General features: G+C 42.3%; 2 protein-coding genes across 3 annotated transcripts in view; one reads left to right on the top strand and one right to left on the bottom strand.

The window, feature by feature from the left end:
- Positions 1 to 18,292, bottom strand: part of LACTB2 (lactamase beta 2) — a 38,175-nt gene that overhangs the window by 18,118 nt on the left and 1,765 nt on the right. Inside the window, exons 2-3 of the mRNA NM_001243410.1 lie at positions 12,429 to 12,592; positions 5,731 to 5,857 (exon numbers count right to left, since the gene is read on the bottom strand). Of these exons, the coding sequence (NP_001230339.1) occupies positions 5,731 to 5,857; positions 12,429 to 12,592 (291 nt within the window). The remainder of the gene's footprint in view (positions 1 to 5,730; positions 5,858 to 12,428; positions 12,593 to 18,292) is intronic.
- Positions 3,339 to 18,292, top strand: part of XKR9 (XK related 9) — a 48,762-nt gene continuing 33,808 nt past the window's right edge. The window contains exons 1-2 of one of the 2 annotated variants that reach the window (XM_021089254.1): positions 3,339 to 4,034; positions 6,526 to 6,594. The gene's annotated coding sequence lies outside the window, so the exon portion shown is untranslated. Of the gene's footprint in view, positions 4,035 to 6,449; positions 6,595 to 18,292 lie in introns of those variants that run through there. The other variant, XM_021089255.1, reaches the window with a different exon arrangement.

Below are 18,292 nucleotides of genomic sequence, written 5' to 3'. Positions count from 1 at the left end.
TGCGTTGCTGTGAGCTGTGATGTAGGTTACAGACTCGGCTCAGATCCCACGTTGCCGTGGCTGTGGCATAGGCCGGCAGCTATAGCTCTGATTAGACCCCTAGCCTGGTAACCTCCATATGCCATGGATGCGGCCCTAGAAAAGACAAAAAAAAAAAAAAATTACAGTATTGAAGAAAATTGGAATGATTATAACTTAGAAGAGTTTCTCCTTTGCCTCCCCCCACCCACTGCCAAAAAAATCAAATCCTTGAAGTTCCCTTGTGGCACAGTGGATTAAGGATCCAGTGTTGCCACTGCAGCCAGCAGCTTGAGTTGTTGCTGTGGCATAGGTTTGATCCCTGGCCCGTGAACGTCCATATGCGGCAGCTGTGGCCAAAAAAAAAAACAAAAAAACAAAAAAAACAAAAAAAACAAAAAACCCCCAAAAAACCAAAAAACAAATCCTTAATATTAATTTTTGAAATGTAAAGCCTTAAAAATCTGCTACAAATGTAATAGATATAAAGTATAAGAACATGAGATACTAGTATAATGGGAACAATTATTTTTGAGAAGCATTAACTGACATTAAGAACTATTATGCTTTTACAGTTTCTAAGTATATGCTTTATATATTGCAAACAATTACAATTTTATAGTAGCACCAATGACAAGGTATTAAAGAGATGTTAGAAATCATCTCTTGTCTGATTAAATCTGCTGCAACCTGTTAATAAAAGTATTCAATGTTACATGAAAATGATTCCAGGAGGTATATTTCCAGCAACTATAAAAATATGTAAAGACAATTTACAGAATGGAGAAAAAAAAACTGCAAATCATATATCTGACAAGGAGTTAATATAATATGTAAAATAGATAAAGAATTCATAAATTCCATAGCACAAGAACAACCCAATTATAAAAATGACCAAAGACCTGAATAGACATTTTTCCAAAGACAATACATGAAAGACTGACAGGAACATGCAAAGATGCTCAACATTACTACCCACCATTCTCACTGCATTGGGAAATGCAAATGAAAACCACAATGAATATCACCTCATGCCTGTCAGAATGGCCATCGTCAAAAAGACAAGACATAACAAATGCTGGTGTGGACGTGGAGAAAAAGAAACCCTTGTGCACTACTGGTAGGATTGTAGATTAGTGTAGCTTCCATGGAAAACAATACGGAGAATTTTCAAAAAATTCAAAAAAGAACTACCATACGACCCAGCAATTCTACTTCTGGGAACGTATCCACAGGAAATGAAAACATTAACTTGATGGAGTTCCCATCATGGCGTAGCAGAAACGAATCCGACTAGGAACCATGAGGTTGTGGGTTCGATCCCTGGCCTTGCTCAGTGGGTTAAGGATCCTGTGTTGCTGTGGCTGTGGCTGTGGCCGGCGGCTACAGCTCTGATTCGACCCCTAGCCTGGGAACCTCCATATGCTGAGGAAGTGGCACTAGAAAAGGCAAAAAGACAAAAAAAAAAAAAAAAAAGAGTCTTCTTGTTAATATTTAAAACAATTGAGTTTTACTGACTTGACTGAAAAATGGAAATTGGAAGCCTCAGTCATAAGTAAATTAAATGTTTTATTGAGATTTTAGTATCAGTAGAATTTATATTCTGTGAAAAGATTCTTTATAGTCTTTTTTAAAAAGGGAGTTTAGTTTTTTGATTCTTTGTATTAGTTTTCCTCTCAAATCTTAAGAGATTTCCATACTTAGTCTATCTTAATCAGAATGCAGTAAAACAAACACTAAATAGAACTCAGATCATATGGAGAGCCTAGGCATCAATTCACTTCTGTGAATCTGAGATGGTACTCGACTGACCATCAGGAAGCAAGACACGAGAGACTTTGGGGGCACTGATAATGTTTCTTACTTTTTTTTTTTTAAAGAATTTTTAAAAATCTTTTTTTAAATTGACTAATGCTGATTTATAACATATGCATTTCATGTATACAATATTATATTTCTGCTTCTGTATACCCTACATGCGCTCACTGCCAACAATTTGTTCTCCGTCGTCACGGTAAGGTTAATCCCTTTACCCATTTTGCCCCTGCCCCTCCCCTCTGGTAACCACTACTCTGTTACCTGTATCTACACAGTATCTTCCTTCTCTCCTTCCCTCCCTCCCACTTCCTTCCACCCTCTCTCTCTCTTTCTCTCTGGAAGTTGCCACGCCATGGACTGAACCCACATGGCTGTGACCCAAGTCACAGCAGTGACAATACCGGATCCTTAACCTGCTATGCCACCAAGGGAACTCCCTGTTGTTTCTTATTTCTTTTTCTTTTTTTCAACTCATGTAACCTGTTTGTTATTGGAACAAACTTTAAGTACAGGCAAAGTACAGAGAATAAAAAAACAAACCATTATGCAGAACACACAACTGAGTTTTGCCATTTGCTTGAGATTAAAAAAAAAAAATACAAGAACAAGATTACAGATAAAGTTGAAGGTTTCTTTGTATTCTTTCTCCAGTGCCATTTACCTTTTTTCTTTCTGGAACTCCCTGTTCTTTCTCTTTTTTTGGCATATGGAGGTTTCCAGGCTAGGGATCGAATTGGAGCTACAGCTGCTGGCCTATGCCACAGCCACAGCAACGCCAGATCTGTGCTGCACATCTGCGACCTACACCACAGCTCACGGCAACGCCATATCCTTAACCCACTGAGCGAGGCCAGGGATTGAACCCACAACCTCATGGTTCCTAGTCGGATTCGTTTCTGCCGCGCCACAAGGGGAACTCCTCCCTGTTATTTCTTGATCTAAGTTCTGTGCATACAGTTTGTTCAGTTTGTAACAATTCATCATTGTACACACTGATTATATGTACACTTTTCTATGTTCTTTGTCTAATAAAAAGCTTAAAATACATGGTCTGTTCATGACAGATGGGTGGCAGTTAATTTCCAAGGACTAAACAGTCATAATCTGCAAACTAGGTATAGATCTGACATTCATGAATCTGTGATAATTTGCAAACCAGCACTGTGATTCTCACACCTCTGAGATAGAAGACTCAAGGAAATACCTACTCTTTCGACCCCTCTCACATTCACGAGGGCTGGTGTGTGTTGGGGGAAAGCCTGTATCCTCAAAAATACTTTTTGGGAGTTCCCATTGTGGTTCAGTGGGTTAAGAACCTGACATAATGTCTGTGAGGATGCAGGTTCGATACCTGGCCTCACTCAGTGGGTTAAGGAGCTGACATTGCCACAAGCCGTGGTGTAGGCTGCAGATGTGGCTGGGATCTGGAGTTGCTGTGGCTGTGGTGAAGCCCAGTAGCTGCAGCTCTGATCTAACCCCTAGCCCAGGAACTTCCATATGCCCCAAGTGTGGCCATAAAAAGAAAAAAAAAAAAAAAGACTACTTTTTGAAGAAATATTAATATATTTGTTTTCCTTTGGTACCATGAGCCAATTACACGAGATACTATCATATTTTCAACAAGAGAAAGAAAATTCTCAGAAATGTGTCGGTTTATAAATTAAATTTTGTCAATCAAAACACAGTGGGTAAAAGTGAATGCTGTTTGGAAGGGGGCACAGATACCCGTTTCTTCATTTTCTCTTTCTCATTCGCCTACTCCTCTACTCGCCTCTTTGTAGACAGTAAATTTACTACACATAGGATAAATAACCAGTACCTTCTAAGTACCAGGGGCCGAGGATGTGACGATGGATCTGGGATCTGCCTGTGTCAGAGACTGGCTAGCTTATCATCAAACCTGGGCATTTTCCTGGGCACGAAGTCAAGCTCTATTTCCCAGTCTCCCCACAGTCAGGGGTGGCGCATCACTGAGTTTCCAGCCAAGGCAAGAGAAGGCCTGGTCCGTGAAAACCCTCCATGTAACACTCCCTCCTTGTTCTTTCTCCACCTGCTGGGTGGATGGAGGTGAGCATGGCAACCTTGAAGGCCAAGGACTGAGGGCAGTGGAATCACAAGATGCAAGGAGCCTGGGGCCTGACTTGCTGGAAGGCCACTCACTGATTGGGACCCTTTTTTGGACTTCATGCAAGTGAGAGGTAAACTTGTTTCACGTTTGAGCCATTACTCATTTCTGGGTTAGCTGACCACGGCAACTAGAATTAACTAATATTGTGAACCTGAGGAGTTGACTGCCTTTTCAGGAGATAACTACTGACATACACAAACTTTTATAATACAGTTTTAATAAGTGCTACAATGAAATATTAAAGGTTATAGGAAAGGTAGCAGAGGGAGCAGTTAGTTCTGCCTGAACAGGGTTCCTAAAGTAAACAGCATGTGGATTAAGTGTGAAGAATGAACAGAGAAAAATTTATCAGGGAGACAAGGTGGGGGGGGACGGGTGATGCCGAGTACAGCGGAAGGCACAAGCCAAGGCAGGACACACAGCACGTGCCTGGGGTGTCGGGGGCGGGGGCACGGGGGTGGGGGGACCGGGGTGACATCTGGCTGTGTTTGCCAGGGGAGGGATGGGAGCGAAGACCAGAAGAGTGGGGGTCCAGGCTGTGACATGGTCGGGAGAAGAATGTTATCTTGTACTCGGTGAGAGTTGTTCCAGGTTTCATGTGACACAGGGTATGAAGGGCAGATTGGAAAGGAGAAAGCCCACAGAGAGGAGCTTAAGGATGTAGCAGAGGTCATGGCCATGCAAAAAAAACCAGCACTGACAACTATTTCTGAGGTTAAAAACTAACCGGATGAGAAGTGGCAGGTGGGGGAGGGGGAGGGCATAAGGGTGAAGAGGAGTCAGCTTCTATCTCAGAAGAAAAAAATATCTTTTCTGAAGTCAGGAAGCAAATACAGATTGTGGGGGAGAGAGAACCAGAATCAGTTCATTTTCAAAGTCACCGAGTTTGCAACACGTTTTTGAAACCCTTAGATAGGTCATGGGGAATTATGGGTCTGGCCTGAAATGTATTTACTTTAGGGATGGGTCATGTTTTTGGAAGTGAGAGTATGACAAAAGCCTGAATTTAACTGATGGATAGATCCCTAAATCACCCTAGCAGAAAATGCTAGTCTATTTTTAAAAATTTAAATTTTATTTATTAAAAAAGGTTATCAATTAATTCACAAGAATTATTTTATTTTATCTCATTTTTGGGCCACCCTCACAGCATGTGGAAATTCCCAGGCCAGGGATGATACCCAAGCCACAGCGGTGACCCAAGCCGCTGCCGTGACAATGCCAGATCCTTAACCCACTGAGCACCAAGAGAACTCCCAAAAGAATAATTTTAAAAAGGCAGAGTGGAAAGTCTTTCTTTTCCTGTGTTTCTCAAGCAACCCGTTTTTTCTCCCAGAAAAACCAACATGAGCAGATCTTTTGTAACTTTCCTGAGCTATTTTCACACATATATGCAGAAATCTTTCTCTCCCTGGAGTTCCCATCGTGGCGCAGTGGTTAACGAATCCACCTAGGAACCATGAGGTTGCAGGTTCTATCCCTGACCTCACTCGGTGGGTTAAGGATCTGGCATTGCCGTGAGCTGTAGTGTAGGTCACAGATGCGGCTTGGATCCGGTGTGGCTGCGGCTGTGGTTTAGGCTGGTGGCTACAGCTCTGATTGGTCCCCTAGCCTGGGAACTGCCATATGCCGTGGGTTTGGCCTAATAAATGGCAAAAAGACAAAAAAAAAAAAAAGAAATCTTCCTTTCCTTGCTTCTGTAACACACACACAGACAGACTCCCCCCTTGCCCCGCCTTCCCTGGCTCAAGGATACTTAAACTCACCGAAGAGTGGCGCCCTCAGTCTTAATCACATCTCCATCTTTCACATAAACATACTGTTGCTCTCCATCTCCAATAACTTCTTTTCTCTCAGGATGCCGGGGGAGTTTTTTAATGCAGTATGTAGTGTCTAGTCACAAAACATGTAAAATATACTGAGTCACATTTTATTTTTTTTATTTACTTTTTAAAAATTGAGTATTTTATTTATTTATTTATTTATTTATTTATTCGTCTTTCTTGGGCCACACCCACGGCATGTAAGTTCCCAGGCTAGGGGTCGAGTTGGAGCTGCAGCTGCTGGCCTACACCACAGCCATAGCCATGTGGGATCTGAGCTGCTTCTGTGATTTACACCACAGTTCGCCAGGGATTGAACCGGAGTCCTCAGGGCTACTAGTCAGGTTCATTACCACTGAGCCACAACAGGAACTCCCCTGAGTCACATTTTTTTGTTGTTCGATTTTTCAATTCTATTTTTTTATTTTTTATTTTTACCTGAGTCACATTTTATTCTTTTGTCTTTTTTGGGCCGCACCCACCGCATTTGGAGGTTCCCAGGCTAGGGGTTGAATCGGAGCTGTATCTGCTGGCCTACACCACAGCCACAGCAACGCAGGATCCGAGCTGCATCTGTGACCTACACTACAGCTCACGGCAACGCTGGATCCTCAACCCACTGAGTGAGGCCAGGGATCGAACCCACAACCTCATGGTTCCTAGTCAGATTTGTTTCCCTTGCACCACAACGGGAACTCCCTGAGTCACATTTTAAATGATAATTCATCCCTTTAACAGGTCAACTTCCATAGAGCAGTAAGAAGCCACAGAAAATGGGATGAATTACAGCAGCTCATCTCAGCAATGGTAACTATTTCTTCCATCTTAACAAAAGAGTTTTTAATTCTCTCATGCCCCTCCAGGTTTACACAAAAGCTTTTGCGTTTTTCTAGTCACTCCTATTTAATGCAAAAATTTCTAAGTAGCTCTTCATAATCTCAGCCAGTTTTGAGGTCAAGATGGTTGCTGAAGAGGCAGGAATACAGAACCTGGGAACTTTTATCTAGGTGCCTAACATAGAGCTAAAGAAGTCATGGCATTGTGGCAGTACTTAATCATAAAAGGATGATAATGCAAAGTTCTTTCTGTGACTGATGAAAGGAAGTCCCCAACCCCGGGGCTAAGACATCAAACCATTAAAATAAATGTAAGTCCTATTACCCTCACCAACACAGAGAAAATGAGTTACTTAACCAATCAACAGTTCAGTGGCAATTATCCAACCAGGATGCTATGTGTAGGAATACGAGCACCAGGACATCAAAGTGCTTAAAAACCATCATAGTTTGGGAAAGAAGACACAAACAGGCAATACCTGGAGAACTATACTTGGCACTTCGTTCCACTGAATGGCTGTTAAATGGGACAATTCAGCTAATAAAAGCAACAGGAGATGAGAAAAGGAGACACAATTAGTACAGGATTCAATAAATATGATGGAACTTGAGGTGTGACTTAAAGGAGTAGGATGGGAAAAGGTTCAGAGAAAGTCCTGTAGGGAGATGGAGCAGCATTAGTAAAGGCACCGAAATGAGGATGAGTGCAGCTTGCGTGCCAAGCTATGATACCAGCTTGTCTAATGCAAGACTCCGGCTGGGAAGAGCAGAGGTAAAGTGGGAGAAGTCAGATGAGCTCAGATCAGGGAGGGCCTGAAAGGGCCTTTCACAGGATAGAGAAATTTAAAATTCACTGGTATGTGGCTACCACACACATATATATATATTTTTTTAACGGCCACACCTGCAGCACATGAAATTTGCTGGGCCAGGGACCGAATCTGAATTTCAGCTGAGATCTATGCTGAGACTGTGGCAATGCCAGGTTCTTTATCCCACTGTGCTGGGCTGGGGATTGAGCCCTTGCCTCTGCAGCAACCCCAGCCACTGCAGTCATATTCTTAACCCATTTTGCCACAGTGGGAACTCCTAAGGTATACTCTTTAGTAAGAAAATGAAATAGTGTTATCAGGCTGATTAATATGGCAGCTCTAGGTGGCGATGAGGGGGAGAGATCAGAAATAATCCTGTAATAACCCAGCTGGAAGGTAACGAGCATGAGGCCTGGGGTGGTATCAGTGGAAATATGGAGAGAGAAAAAGACCTTTCGAGAAAAATTAACAAGACCTAGAAATCTGGCTAGAAGGGCGGATAACAAAAATAAAATAACACAACCAGACCTTTCCTCTCCAGCTCCAAACTCCGTTATTTTGTATCTTAAGAGGCTGAAGCAAAAAATAATATGCTAGTTTGGGCACTGACATTACATAATAACGCTGTCTTCATTCTAGAGGGAGATAGTGAGGTTTCTGTGTTTGTTTTTGTTTCATGTAACGAAAGTACCTTAAATGTAGCTTCTGACCTTTTTTTTTTAATGTGCATAATTTTGTCTTTCAGTAAAAAGTGGAGATACTCTAGCTCTAGTTATGAAATCTTTGGCAGATGATCCATTCAAAAACCTCTCATCTCAAAATTACAAACAAGTGTCACACTATAAAATAACTGTGTCAGTTTTTAAAATTATGTGCATATATGAAAACACATACCCTATTCACAATAGCAGTCTATGCAGGCATGGCGAAGGGCATGCTGAAAGCAATCATATGATAATAATAATTATTATTATTTTTGGCTTTGCCCATGGCCCATGGAAGTTCCCAGGCCAAGGATAAAACCTGTGCCACAGCAATGACCTGAGCCACAGCAGTGACGGCACCAGATCCTTAAATGGTAGGTCACCAGGGAACTTCAATAATTATTTTAAATAAAAGCTTATTGAGATGTAATTCAGATACTATAAAATGTACGCTTTTGAAATGTACAATTCAGTGGGGTTTTTCTTTCTTTTTTTGTCATATATTTAAAGAACAACCATATTGCCATAAAATTTTAGAACATTTTCAAAACCTCATACCCAATGGTACTCAGTCTATTTTCACCTTCTCCCAGCCCCTGGAACCACTTATCTTTCTATCATGTAATTATTTTAATTTAACCCTCAATTATTTTTAAGGTTTGAATAATGGATTATTATTGGCATGGATGCCGATGCTAATTATTTAAGCTGATACAAACATGTGGTACTGCTCTCCTATAATACTTTCTCATAAAAACACATTCTAATTGAATAGCACAGAAGCAAACGTCTGACTCCTAGGACTCAGTGTTAAATACATGGCAAAGGCCCGACTTCAGATGCAAAATAATAACTATCAGATAACAAAACAGGTTTTAAAAGATTTACTCCAAACCAAACCAAAACACACAAGCAGCCTGACGCTTTGTAATTCTCATGTCTGGTAAATTCTGGTTCCCTGTAAGCCAGTAAGTGTTCCGAAATCACATGCTGATTGTGTTTAAAATTTTTGGGAGTTCTCATCGTGGCTCAGTGGAAATGAACCTGAGTGGTATCCATGAGGACACAGATTTGATTCCTGGCCCCACTCAGTGGGTTAAGGATCCAGCATTTCCATGAGCTGCAGTGTAGGTCAAGGACATGGATCGATCTGGTGTTGCTGTGGTGTAGGCCAGTGGCTACAGTTCTGATTCGACCCCTAGCATGGGAACGTCCATATGCCACAGGTGCAGCCCTAAAATGACAAAAAATAAAAACCAAAAATTTTGTAAGCAGGTTTCTTCAGAGTTACTGTACCTTCCCATAGAAATCTTATAAATGGCAATTATAATTTTTTTTTTGCAATCGTAATTTTGGTGTGGCCTGTAAAAACATAGGTTATTAACACTGTAAAGTAGTTGGAAAACTTCTGCCATACTAATAATGAAACAAAAGTATAACAAATTTAAACTAGTAATTAAAATATGGAACCAAAAGAAATCATAAAGCAAAATGGAACAAGCATGCTAGCGATTAAGGATTTAGAGAATGAAGATATACACGAGACCTCTGGGGGCGGATTCTTTTTTTTTTTTTGTCTTTTTTTTTTTGCTATTTCTTGGGCCGCTCCCGCGGCATATGGAGGTTCCCAGGCTAGAGGTCCAATTGGAGCTGTAGTCTCCGGCCTACGCCAGAGCCACAGCAATGTGGCACCTGAGCCGTGTCTGCGACCTACGCCACAGCTCACGGCAACGCAGGATCGTTAACCCACTGAGCAAGCACAGGGACCGAACCCACAACCTCATGGTTCCTAGTCGGATTCGTTAACCACTGCGCCACGATGGGAACTCCTGGGAGCGGATTCTGAAAAGTACCTCTGAACAGTTTTCATGCTGAGCAATTCAAGGTCTGTGTGTAGCTGGTCGAGCTTCCATAAAGTTTAGAACAAAACACAGCAAACTATCTAAATAAGTATTCAAGTCTGCATGGCTATAAAGCAGTATCAAATTTATTCTCCATTTTCTTTAAATCAATATAATAGGTAATCTATTATATAAATATTCATCATTTTGTAGGGAACCCAAAACTGTTTTAATTTTTTTTTCTACTTTTTATAGGGCTGCACTTGTGGCATATGGAAGTTTCCAGGCTAGGGGTCCAACTGGACCTACAGCTGCCGGCCTACGCCACAGCCACAGCAATGTGGCACCTGAGCTGCAGCTGCGACCTACACCACAGCTCACGGAAACGCCAGATCCTTAACCCACTAAGCGAGGCCAGGAATTGAACCCACATCCTCATGGACCCTAGCCAGGTTCATTTCCACTGAGCCCCAATGGGAACTCCAAAACTGTTTTAATTTTTAATTGAAAGTAGCTGGTCAGATGTCCATTAACAGCTGAACGGACCCACAAGTGGTGGCACATGTGTACCATGGATGACTACTTGGCAATAAGAAAGGAACACACTACTGATGTATGAAACACGGGTGAGTCTCATACACTTGCTTTGGTGTAAAAGCAGCCAGCCAGTGAGTGGTTCTGTATCCTTCTGTTATGGGGAAACTTGGAACACAGTTACCTCAATCTTCAGTGAATTAAAGCAGGTGAGGGGGGGGGTCTCTGCAGCAGGGACCTCTTTTTGGGGTGGTGGGGGCATTCTCTGTCTTGACTGGTGTGGTCCTAGAGGTGCATGCCAAACTACTCACTTAAAATGGGTACATTTTACGTATGCAAGTTCAAGCTCAATAAAGCTGATTTATGAAGGAGAAAAAAAGGGGCCATAAATGTTTTAATTTTTCAAATTGACCCTCGCGCTAAAAGAGTTGACCAAGGCTAATTAAGGCCCTTCGCCTTGGCTTTTTTAATTTGCAAAATTTAATGATGGATGAGAGAAAGGAAGGTGAGGACAAAGTCAGACTGAGAGAGAGTGATTTTCTTCGGGGTGTGGTCCCCTTGGATTGGAAGCTAAGAGTTAGGGTAGACAGGTTTTTACAGAGGGCAGCCTGGTGAGACTGGGTGCTGTAGCTGAGGGTATCTTGGTGTCCCAATTATGGTCTCAAGGCCTAAAAAGGTAATTAAAAATATTAAAAAATGCTAGTTGAGTGAAATTTTTGTGAGCATCACTTAGCGAATGATGCTCTTGCCTTCCTTGTCCTTCCTGTCCTTGGACCCGCCAAGCACACCCCTATTCCAGCATCTCTGCCCTGGCAGTGCCCTGCTCTCAGACACTGTACGGCATATCCTCTCTCTTCCCACCTGGATGTCACCTCCACCACCCTCCTCCACTTTACTCCCTCCCGCCTTGCCTTCGCTTAGCTTAATTTTTCTTTAGAGCACCTGTCACCATCTGCCCTGTGATTCATTTACCATTTACCTTCCCTACTAGAATGAAGCTTCCTGAGAGCAGTCCTTTGTGAGGTTCCTTGTGCCAAGAATAGCTCCTGGATACAGCAGTCATTCCAGTATCTCTCTCTCTCTCTCTCTCCCTCTCTCTCTCTCTCTCTCTCTATATATATATATATATATATATATTTGTCTTTTTGTCTTTTAGGGCAGCACCTGTGGCATATGGAGATTCCCAGGCTAGGGGTCCAATCGGAACTGTAGCTACCGGCCTACACCACAGCAGCGTAGGCTCTGAGCTGCACCTGCGACCTACACCACAGCTCATGGCAATGCTGGATCCTTAACCCACTGAGCAAGGCCAGGGATCGAACTTGCATCCTCACGGATGCTAGCTGGGTTCACTAACTGCTGAGCCATGACGCAATATTTGTTAAAGGAATGAATGAATGGATGGATGGACACATCTCTGTGTGTGATGGAGGGATACGGGAATAAGGGAGGTAGTAAAGTGTCAGTACTGAACACGTTTCAGGGACAGAGAACTGGCAATGTGATGATCTGTCCCCAGTATTTCAGTTCATCATGGTAAACGCCTTATATTGTGGAAGACCCGAGGCCACGGTGACAATGTAGATGGTACCAGCACCCACCTCCCAGTACGCATGCCAAGTTTTCACCGAGGTGCCTGGCACACAGTAAATGCTCTATTACTACATCTGAAATAGTAACTGTCACACCAACTGAAACTGACCTTCATCACTGGGCAAAGGGGAAAAACAGGAGGGAAAAGAGATCTGAAATAGAAAACAGATCATCTCTTTTGTTAAAACTAGGGACAATATTCAAGTTAAATTAATTTCTAAAAGTATTACGTATTCAGTCAATGGTTTCCTAGCTTTCTGGATTAAATAATTCTGAAAACACAGTTTTCTTCAATGAGCTTAACCAGTGTTTTCTATTTACCATTACTGATGCTTTTACAAATATCTTCTATGCCTCCACTATGATCACGGTGCCAGTGAGTCACTATGATTTCCTGGATCGCTGTGTTAAATTCCTTCAGCGCCTGCTTTAAACAGCTGATATATTCTGGAATGGCTGGTTCTCCAGTGTCAATGAGGATTCTCCTGAAAATTAAATGGAAGATAATTACGGTTAGAACATGAGTTAATATCAGCATATTTCTCACAAATATCATTTAAAGAAAATGCATGAATTGCTTTGCTTCCAATGTGCCTGAAAACCAGCTGTATGTTACTTTAGCCTGACAATGGTAATCTTGCCTTAAGAAAGTTCTTTGGAAAAACTTACAGCTAAATGTGAGTCTGAACAAGAAGTAATGGCAGTGATATTGAATGCTTACATAGCACTTAAGAGAAACGTGGTGCTGTTCCAAGGACCTTACATATTTTAAAAGTTGTACTCCTTAACACAGCCTTTTAGGGTAGGCATTTCATTACTCTATACAGAAATTATGTAACTTGCCCAAGTTATTCTCTAAAGAAATGGCAGAATGAGCATTCAAACCCAGATATTCTGGTGCTAGAAGATGTGCTGTGACCCACTCTGCTTTTGAGATCCTTTACAACAAACTCCAATGTTTCAGAAACATGAAAGAATCTGATTCAATGGTATTCCTTAAAAAACCTAGTCTTCTGCACTACATACTAGACGGATCACTGAAGTTTTTCATGTACATGAAAGTGAAGGCAGCAGGGAAGCGAGGGGGTGGATACCTGAACTGCTTCATTTCTTTTTTCTTTCTTTTTTTAAGGGCCACACCTGTGGCATATGGAGGTCCCCAGGCTAGGGGTCAAATCAGAATTGCAGCTGCAGGCCTATGCTACAGCCACAGCAACACTGGATTGGAACCATGTCTGCGATCCATGCCACAACTGGGGCAGCACTGGATCTTTAACCCACTGAGCGAGGCCGGGGATCAAACTCGAATCCTCATGGCAACTCTTTTGGGTTCTTAACCCTCTGAGCCACAACAGGAACTCCTGCTTCATTTCTTTACTCAAACAACCATATGTATTAGTTATATTTTTCTACTAGTGGTTCTGAATCTTGCTTATACTTGTTCATCCTTCCTCACTATTTTAAGGGACGATGGTCTTTCTGAAGCTTTCTTGAAGAAATAAAAGGGTGACATTTTCCTCTTCCAGAACCAATTCACAAACTTCTTGTTTTATTTTATTTATTTATTTATTTTTGCTTTTTAGGGTGGCACCTGCAGCACAAGGAGGTTCCCAGGTAAGGGGTCGAATCGGAGTTACAGCCGCTGGCCTACGCCATAGCCACAGCAATGCCAGATCCAAGCTGCATCTGCGACCTACACCTCACAGCAACGCTGGATCCTTAACCCACTGAGCAAGGCCAGAGTTTGAACCTGCAACCTCATGGCTCCTAGTCAGATTCATTTCTGTTGCGCCATGATGGGAACTCCAAGAACCAATTGGCAAACTTCTTAATTCATGCTGTTTCACAGTAATACCTTCCTATTTCAGGCTGGGGGAGAGAAGATTAGTCTCGATGAAAAGTCTCCGTCATTAAGGTATTCATTTGTCAGTAACTGTTCATGAATTATCTACTAAGTGCCATGTCTTTCCTATAGGACAAAAACCCATCTTCCTCTGGAAAAACAACCTGAGTTTGTACATTAATGATGATCTATATAACGGCAGTTCCAGTACACTGATGATGTTAGAGACCATACCAATTTTAGTCATCTGACTCTGGCTGATAAATGTTCAGTTAGCACAGAATTGAGGTCAGAAGGCACAAGAAAGGGAATAAACTTTCGGATTCAGAGGTTAATCATAAACTTGGTTTGGTGGGGACTTGGTTGCACAGTGGCTGTTCCATTCGGGACACACTGACTCTCTGGTGGAAGGGAGCTGCTTGGGCAAACACCGAGAACCATTCCTCCCGTGGCATAAATACCATGTCAGTGTACATCAGGAAAAAATGTTTCCTCCTTAACAGATAGCAATTCTATCGATGATGTCTGTGAAGGGTTACTACAGACAGAGTGTCATCTCTACGTGGGCTGGTGGACTTTGTTGTTTGTGGCCACGGACAACACCCCATCTCAGGAGGTCATTTTGCAAATGCAAGTTATGCTAATAAAGGGGATAAGAAAAGCATTTGGGAGAATCCATACAGGCCTTTGGCCAATTTATTCACTAGGGCATGGAGCCTGGTAACAGTCTGCTGTGTAAATGGAGAGAAACACTCTTTGACGGATGGAAATTAAAGTCAACTTCCTCGTTTAGGCATTTTATTTCTTCTTTTTTGGCTGCCCTGTGGCATATGGAGTTTCTGGGCCAAGGATCAGATCTGAGCCACAGTTGTGACCTGTGCCACAGCTAGTGCAATGGTGGATCCTTAACCCACTGTGCAGGGCTGGGGATCAAACCCACGTCCCAGCTCCAGTGACACCACCAACTACTTCACTAGACTGCCTTTTCCTATTTGTAGGAAATTATATACTTACCCTCAAGGTATTTATAACGATTTTGATCGTAAAGGTTAAAACTGCAGCTTTTAGGAGTTCCCATTGTGGCAGTGCATCAAGGACCCCACATTGTCTCTGAGGATGTGGGTTTGATCCCTGGCCTCAATCAGTGGGTTAAGGATCCAGCTTTGCCACAAGCTGTGGCACAGGCTGCATACGTGGCTCCATCTGGTGTGGCTGTGGCTGGCATCTGCAACTCCGATTTGACCCCTAGCCTGGGAACTTGGGCAGAGGAGGAACATGGAAATACTCATTGGAAGAGGTGGCCATTCAAGTGTTTGTTGTACTAGGCTTCATAGTAAGTCTGAGTGCTTTAGGGAAATTCATTTGGCATCCATGGGCTGCTGAGAATGAGGAAGGAAGACTGGTTAGAACTGCAGTTATCCAGCAGTATTAGAATTCTAACAGAGCAAGTGAAGGGAAAAAGCAGAGACTGCTCATTCATTTAGCCAATATTTACTGTACTATGTACAAGACTTGTTGCTAGGACTATAGTAATAAATAACCCTCCACTGAACTTATATTCTAGTGGGCCGTGGGGCTGGGGAAAGACATTAAGATTCTTCTTACAAAAAATGATTTTATTATTATTGAGATAAAGGCCATGGAGAGTTTGGGAGGCTAAGGCAGTGTATTACATTAATCTAGCACAGTCTAAGGGGTTGGGGAAGGTTTTATTGAGAAAACTTTTTTTTTTTTTTTAACTGAGCTCTAAAGGATGAGTGAGGTTGGCTGGGTGAAGAGAAGGATAAGTGGGAGACAGAGAGGAAAGCAGGCATGAAAGCCCTGCGGCGGAGTGGGTACGGATCAGCTGGCTGCGATGCGACAGTGATGAGACAGATGGATGCCTGAAAACCCAAGGCCTTCTCTTTTCATTTTCCAAAAAATAATACTCTCTTATGTTGATGAATCACAAAGCTTTCACTGCATGCCATATCTTTTCTATGACTTCTGATGTCAACTGAATTGCCACACCCTTACAAAATCACTCTTTGACAGGGACTGGGTTAAAATCCTAAATTGTCCCAGAACTCATAGACTTACGCCTCATTGGTCTTATCGAATGTTAAATCACAGACACATTTTGAAGGCTATTTGATTTATGGTATCCATAGTTCTCCAGGCCATGTGAAAACACACCTATTGTTTTGTGTGCATTTTTTTCTACCAAGTTCATAGGACACTCCTGGCACACTGCCTGAGACACAGGAGGCACTTAGAAATTTTTCTACTATGAACGAATGAAGGCTTTTTTTAAAAGATCAAACTGCATTTAAAATAGTAAGAAATAGGGAGTTCCTGTTGTGGCTCATCGGTAATGAACCCAGCAAGTATCCATGAGGACCTGGGTTCAATCCCTGGCCTTGCTCAGTGGGTTAAGGATCCGGTGTTGCCATGTAGGTCCCAAGTGCGGCTCAGACCCTGAGTTGCTGTGGCTGTGGTGAAGGCCGGCAGCTATAGCTCCAATTTGACCCCTAGCCTGGGAACTTCCATATGCCACAGGTGCAGTCCTAAAAAGCAAAAATAAATAAATAAACAAAATAAAATAAAAAAAAATAAAGTGTCCAGGAGTTCCCACTGTGGTGCAGCAGGATCTGAGGTCTCTGCAGTGCTAGTACGCAGATTCTAGTCCTGGCTCAGTACAGTGAGTTGAGGATCCACTGTTGGCACAGGTGCTGGGTGGGTTGGCAGCTGTGGCTTGGAATCTGATCCTTGGCTTGGGATGGCCAAAAAAAGAAAAAAAACAATCTAAAAAAAAAAAAAAAAAAAAAGTAAGAAATATTATGTCTCCAAAAAAATTTATAAAAAACCACAGCAGAAGTGTTTTTATTAAAGGGCACGCTTCATCAAGACCAAGCTGTACTAATGCTTTACATATAGACTTCATTTTATTAAGTATGCAGCGAGGGAAAAGTTTCACTTTTCACCCATATATGAGGTCCTTGGAAACGTCACTTTGAAGTTTCTCCCATCAAGGGGAGGATGCCTTTCTTCATCCTTTGAGTATGGACTTACACTGGGTTTTCCTATAGCCAAGAAGCTGACATGAAAACTGATGGCCTGCCATTTGCAGGCCTCAATCTGTAGGTCTTTACAGGCTTCCTCTCACTCCACCAGAACCCTGAAACCAGCCAGTGAATAAACTAGGCGAGCCTGCTGGAGAATGGTGACAAACAACAACAACAACAACAACAACAAAACACCCCAACTAAACAACCCCCGCCCCCAGGCTCACAATACTCTTTTGGCTACATGGGGGAGAAAGGAGATTGAAGAAGGTCAAAAGGAGATGCAGAAAAGCCAGTTAGAGACTATTTTAAAAGCCAAAGTAAGCATTGTAATGGCATGGAATAGGTGACAGCAGTGGAAATGTAGAGATCTTCATAATGGCTTGGATATGTGTGTGCAGGTAGCAATGAAAAAACGTCAAGAGGGGTACTTAAGAATTTGTCTGGATCAAACGTGGGGATGGTCTGTTTACCAAATATGGATGACTGGACAAAGACCAGGTTTAGTGAGAAAGTCGGCGGGTTCAGTTTGGGAAACAAGGAGCTTCAAGTGGCTGGGAGTCATCCAACTAGAGATTTAAGAAAGCAGCTGCAGAGTAGAGCAGAAGTTGGTATAATATTGTAAATCAACTAGAATAAAAAAATAGATGAACAAGAATTCAACAAACTAAAAAATGGGGGGGGGAGCAAGCAGTTGGTTACCCTGTCTGAAGATGAAGTCTGGATTTGTCTACATTGGATCTATACATTTAGGAGTTGTTAATGAATAGCATAGGTGAAGATGAGGATGCAGACAAGATCTAGGTAGAGAATGCAGGGAAGAAAGAGTGGGACTTAAAGCATTGTGAAGCACTTGAAACTTAAAATATCAGGTAAAGAGGATGGTTCTATAAAGGAGATTGTACAGGAGCAGTAGGGGGGTAAGAGGAAGCCAGGAGAATGTGGTGTTGGCACACGGGGAGGGAGTGGTCGGCATTGTCAAAAGAAACTAAAATTCAAATAAGATGGGAATGGAAAACTGCCACTGGACTTAGTGATGTAGAAGCCACCTGAGATCCTAGTGGAACAGATAGGTACCAATATTAAAACCTCTTACTTGGGCACAATTAACATTCATTACTAGTCACCTAACTTCTAGTTTTTTGTTTTTTTTTGTTTTTTTTTTTGTCTTTTTGCTTTTTCTAGGGCCACTTCCCGAGGCACATGGAGGTTCCCAGGCTAGGCGTTGAATCAGAGCTGTAGCCGCCAGCCTATGCCAGAGCCATAGCAACTTGGGATCCGAGCGGCGTCTGCTACCT

The sequence above is a fragment of the Sus scrofa genome, chromosome 4, assembly GCF_000003025.6.
Source record: "Sus scrofa isolate TJ Tabasco breed Duroc chromosome 4, Sscrofa11.1, whole genome shotgun sequence".
Taxonomy (NCBI): Eukaryota; Metazoa; Chordata; class Mammalia; order Artiodactyla; family Suidae; genus Sus; species Sus scrofa.
The sequence above is the reverse complement of the archived record's forward strand: the minus strand, read 5'-3'. Positions and strand labels throughout refer to the sequence as shown.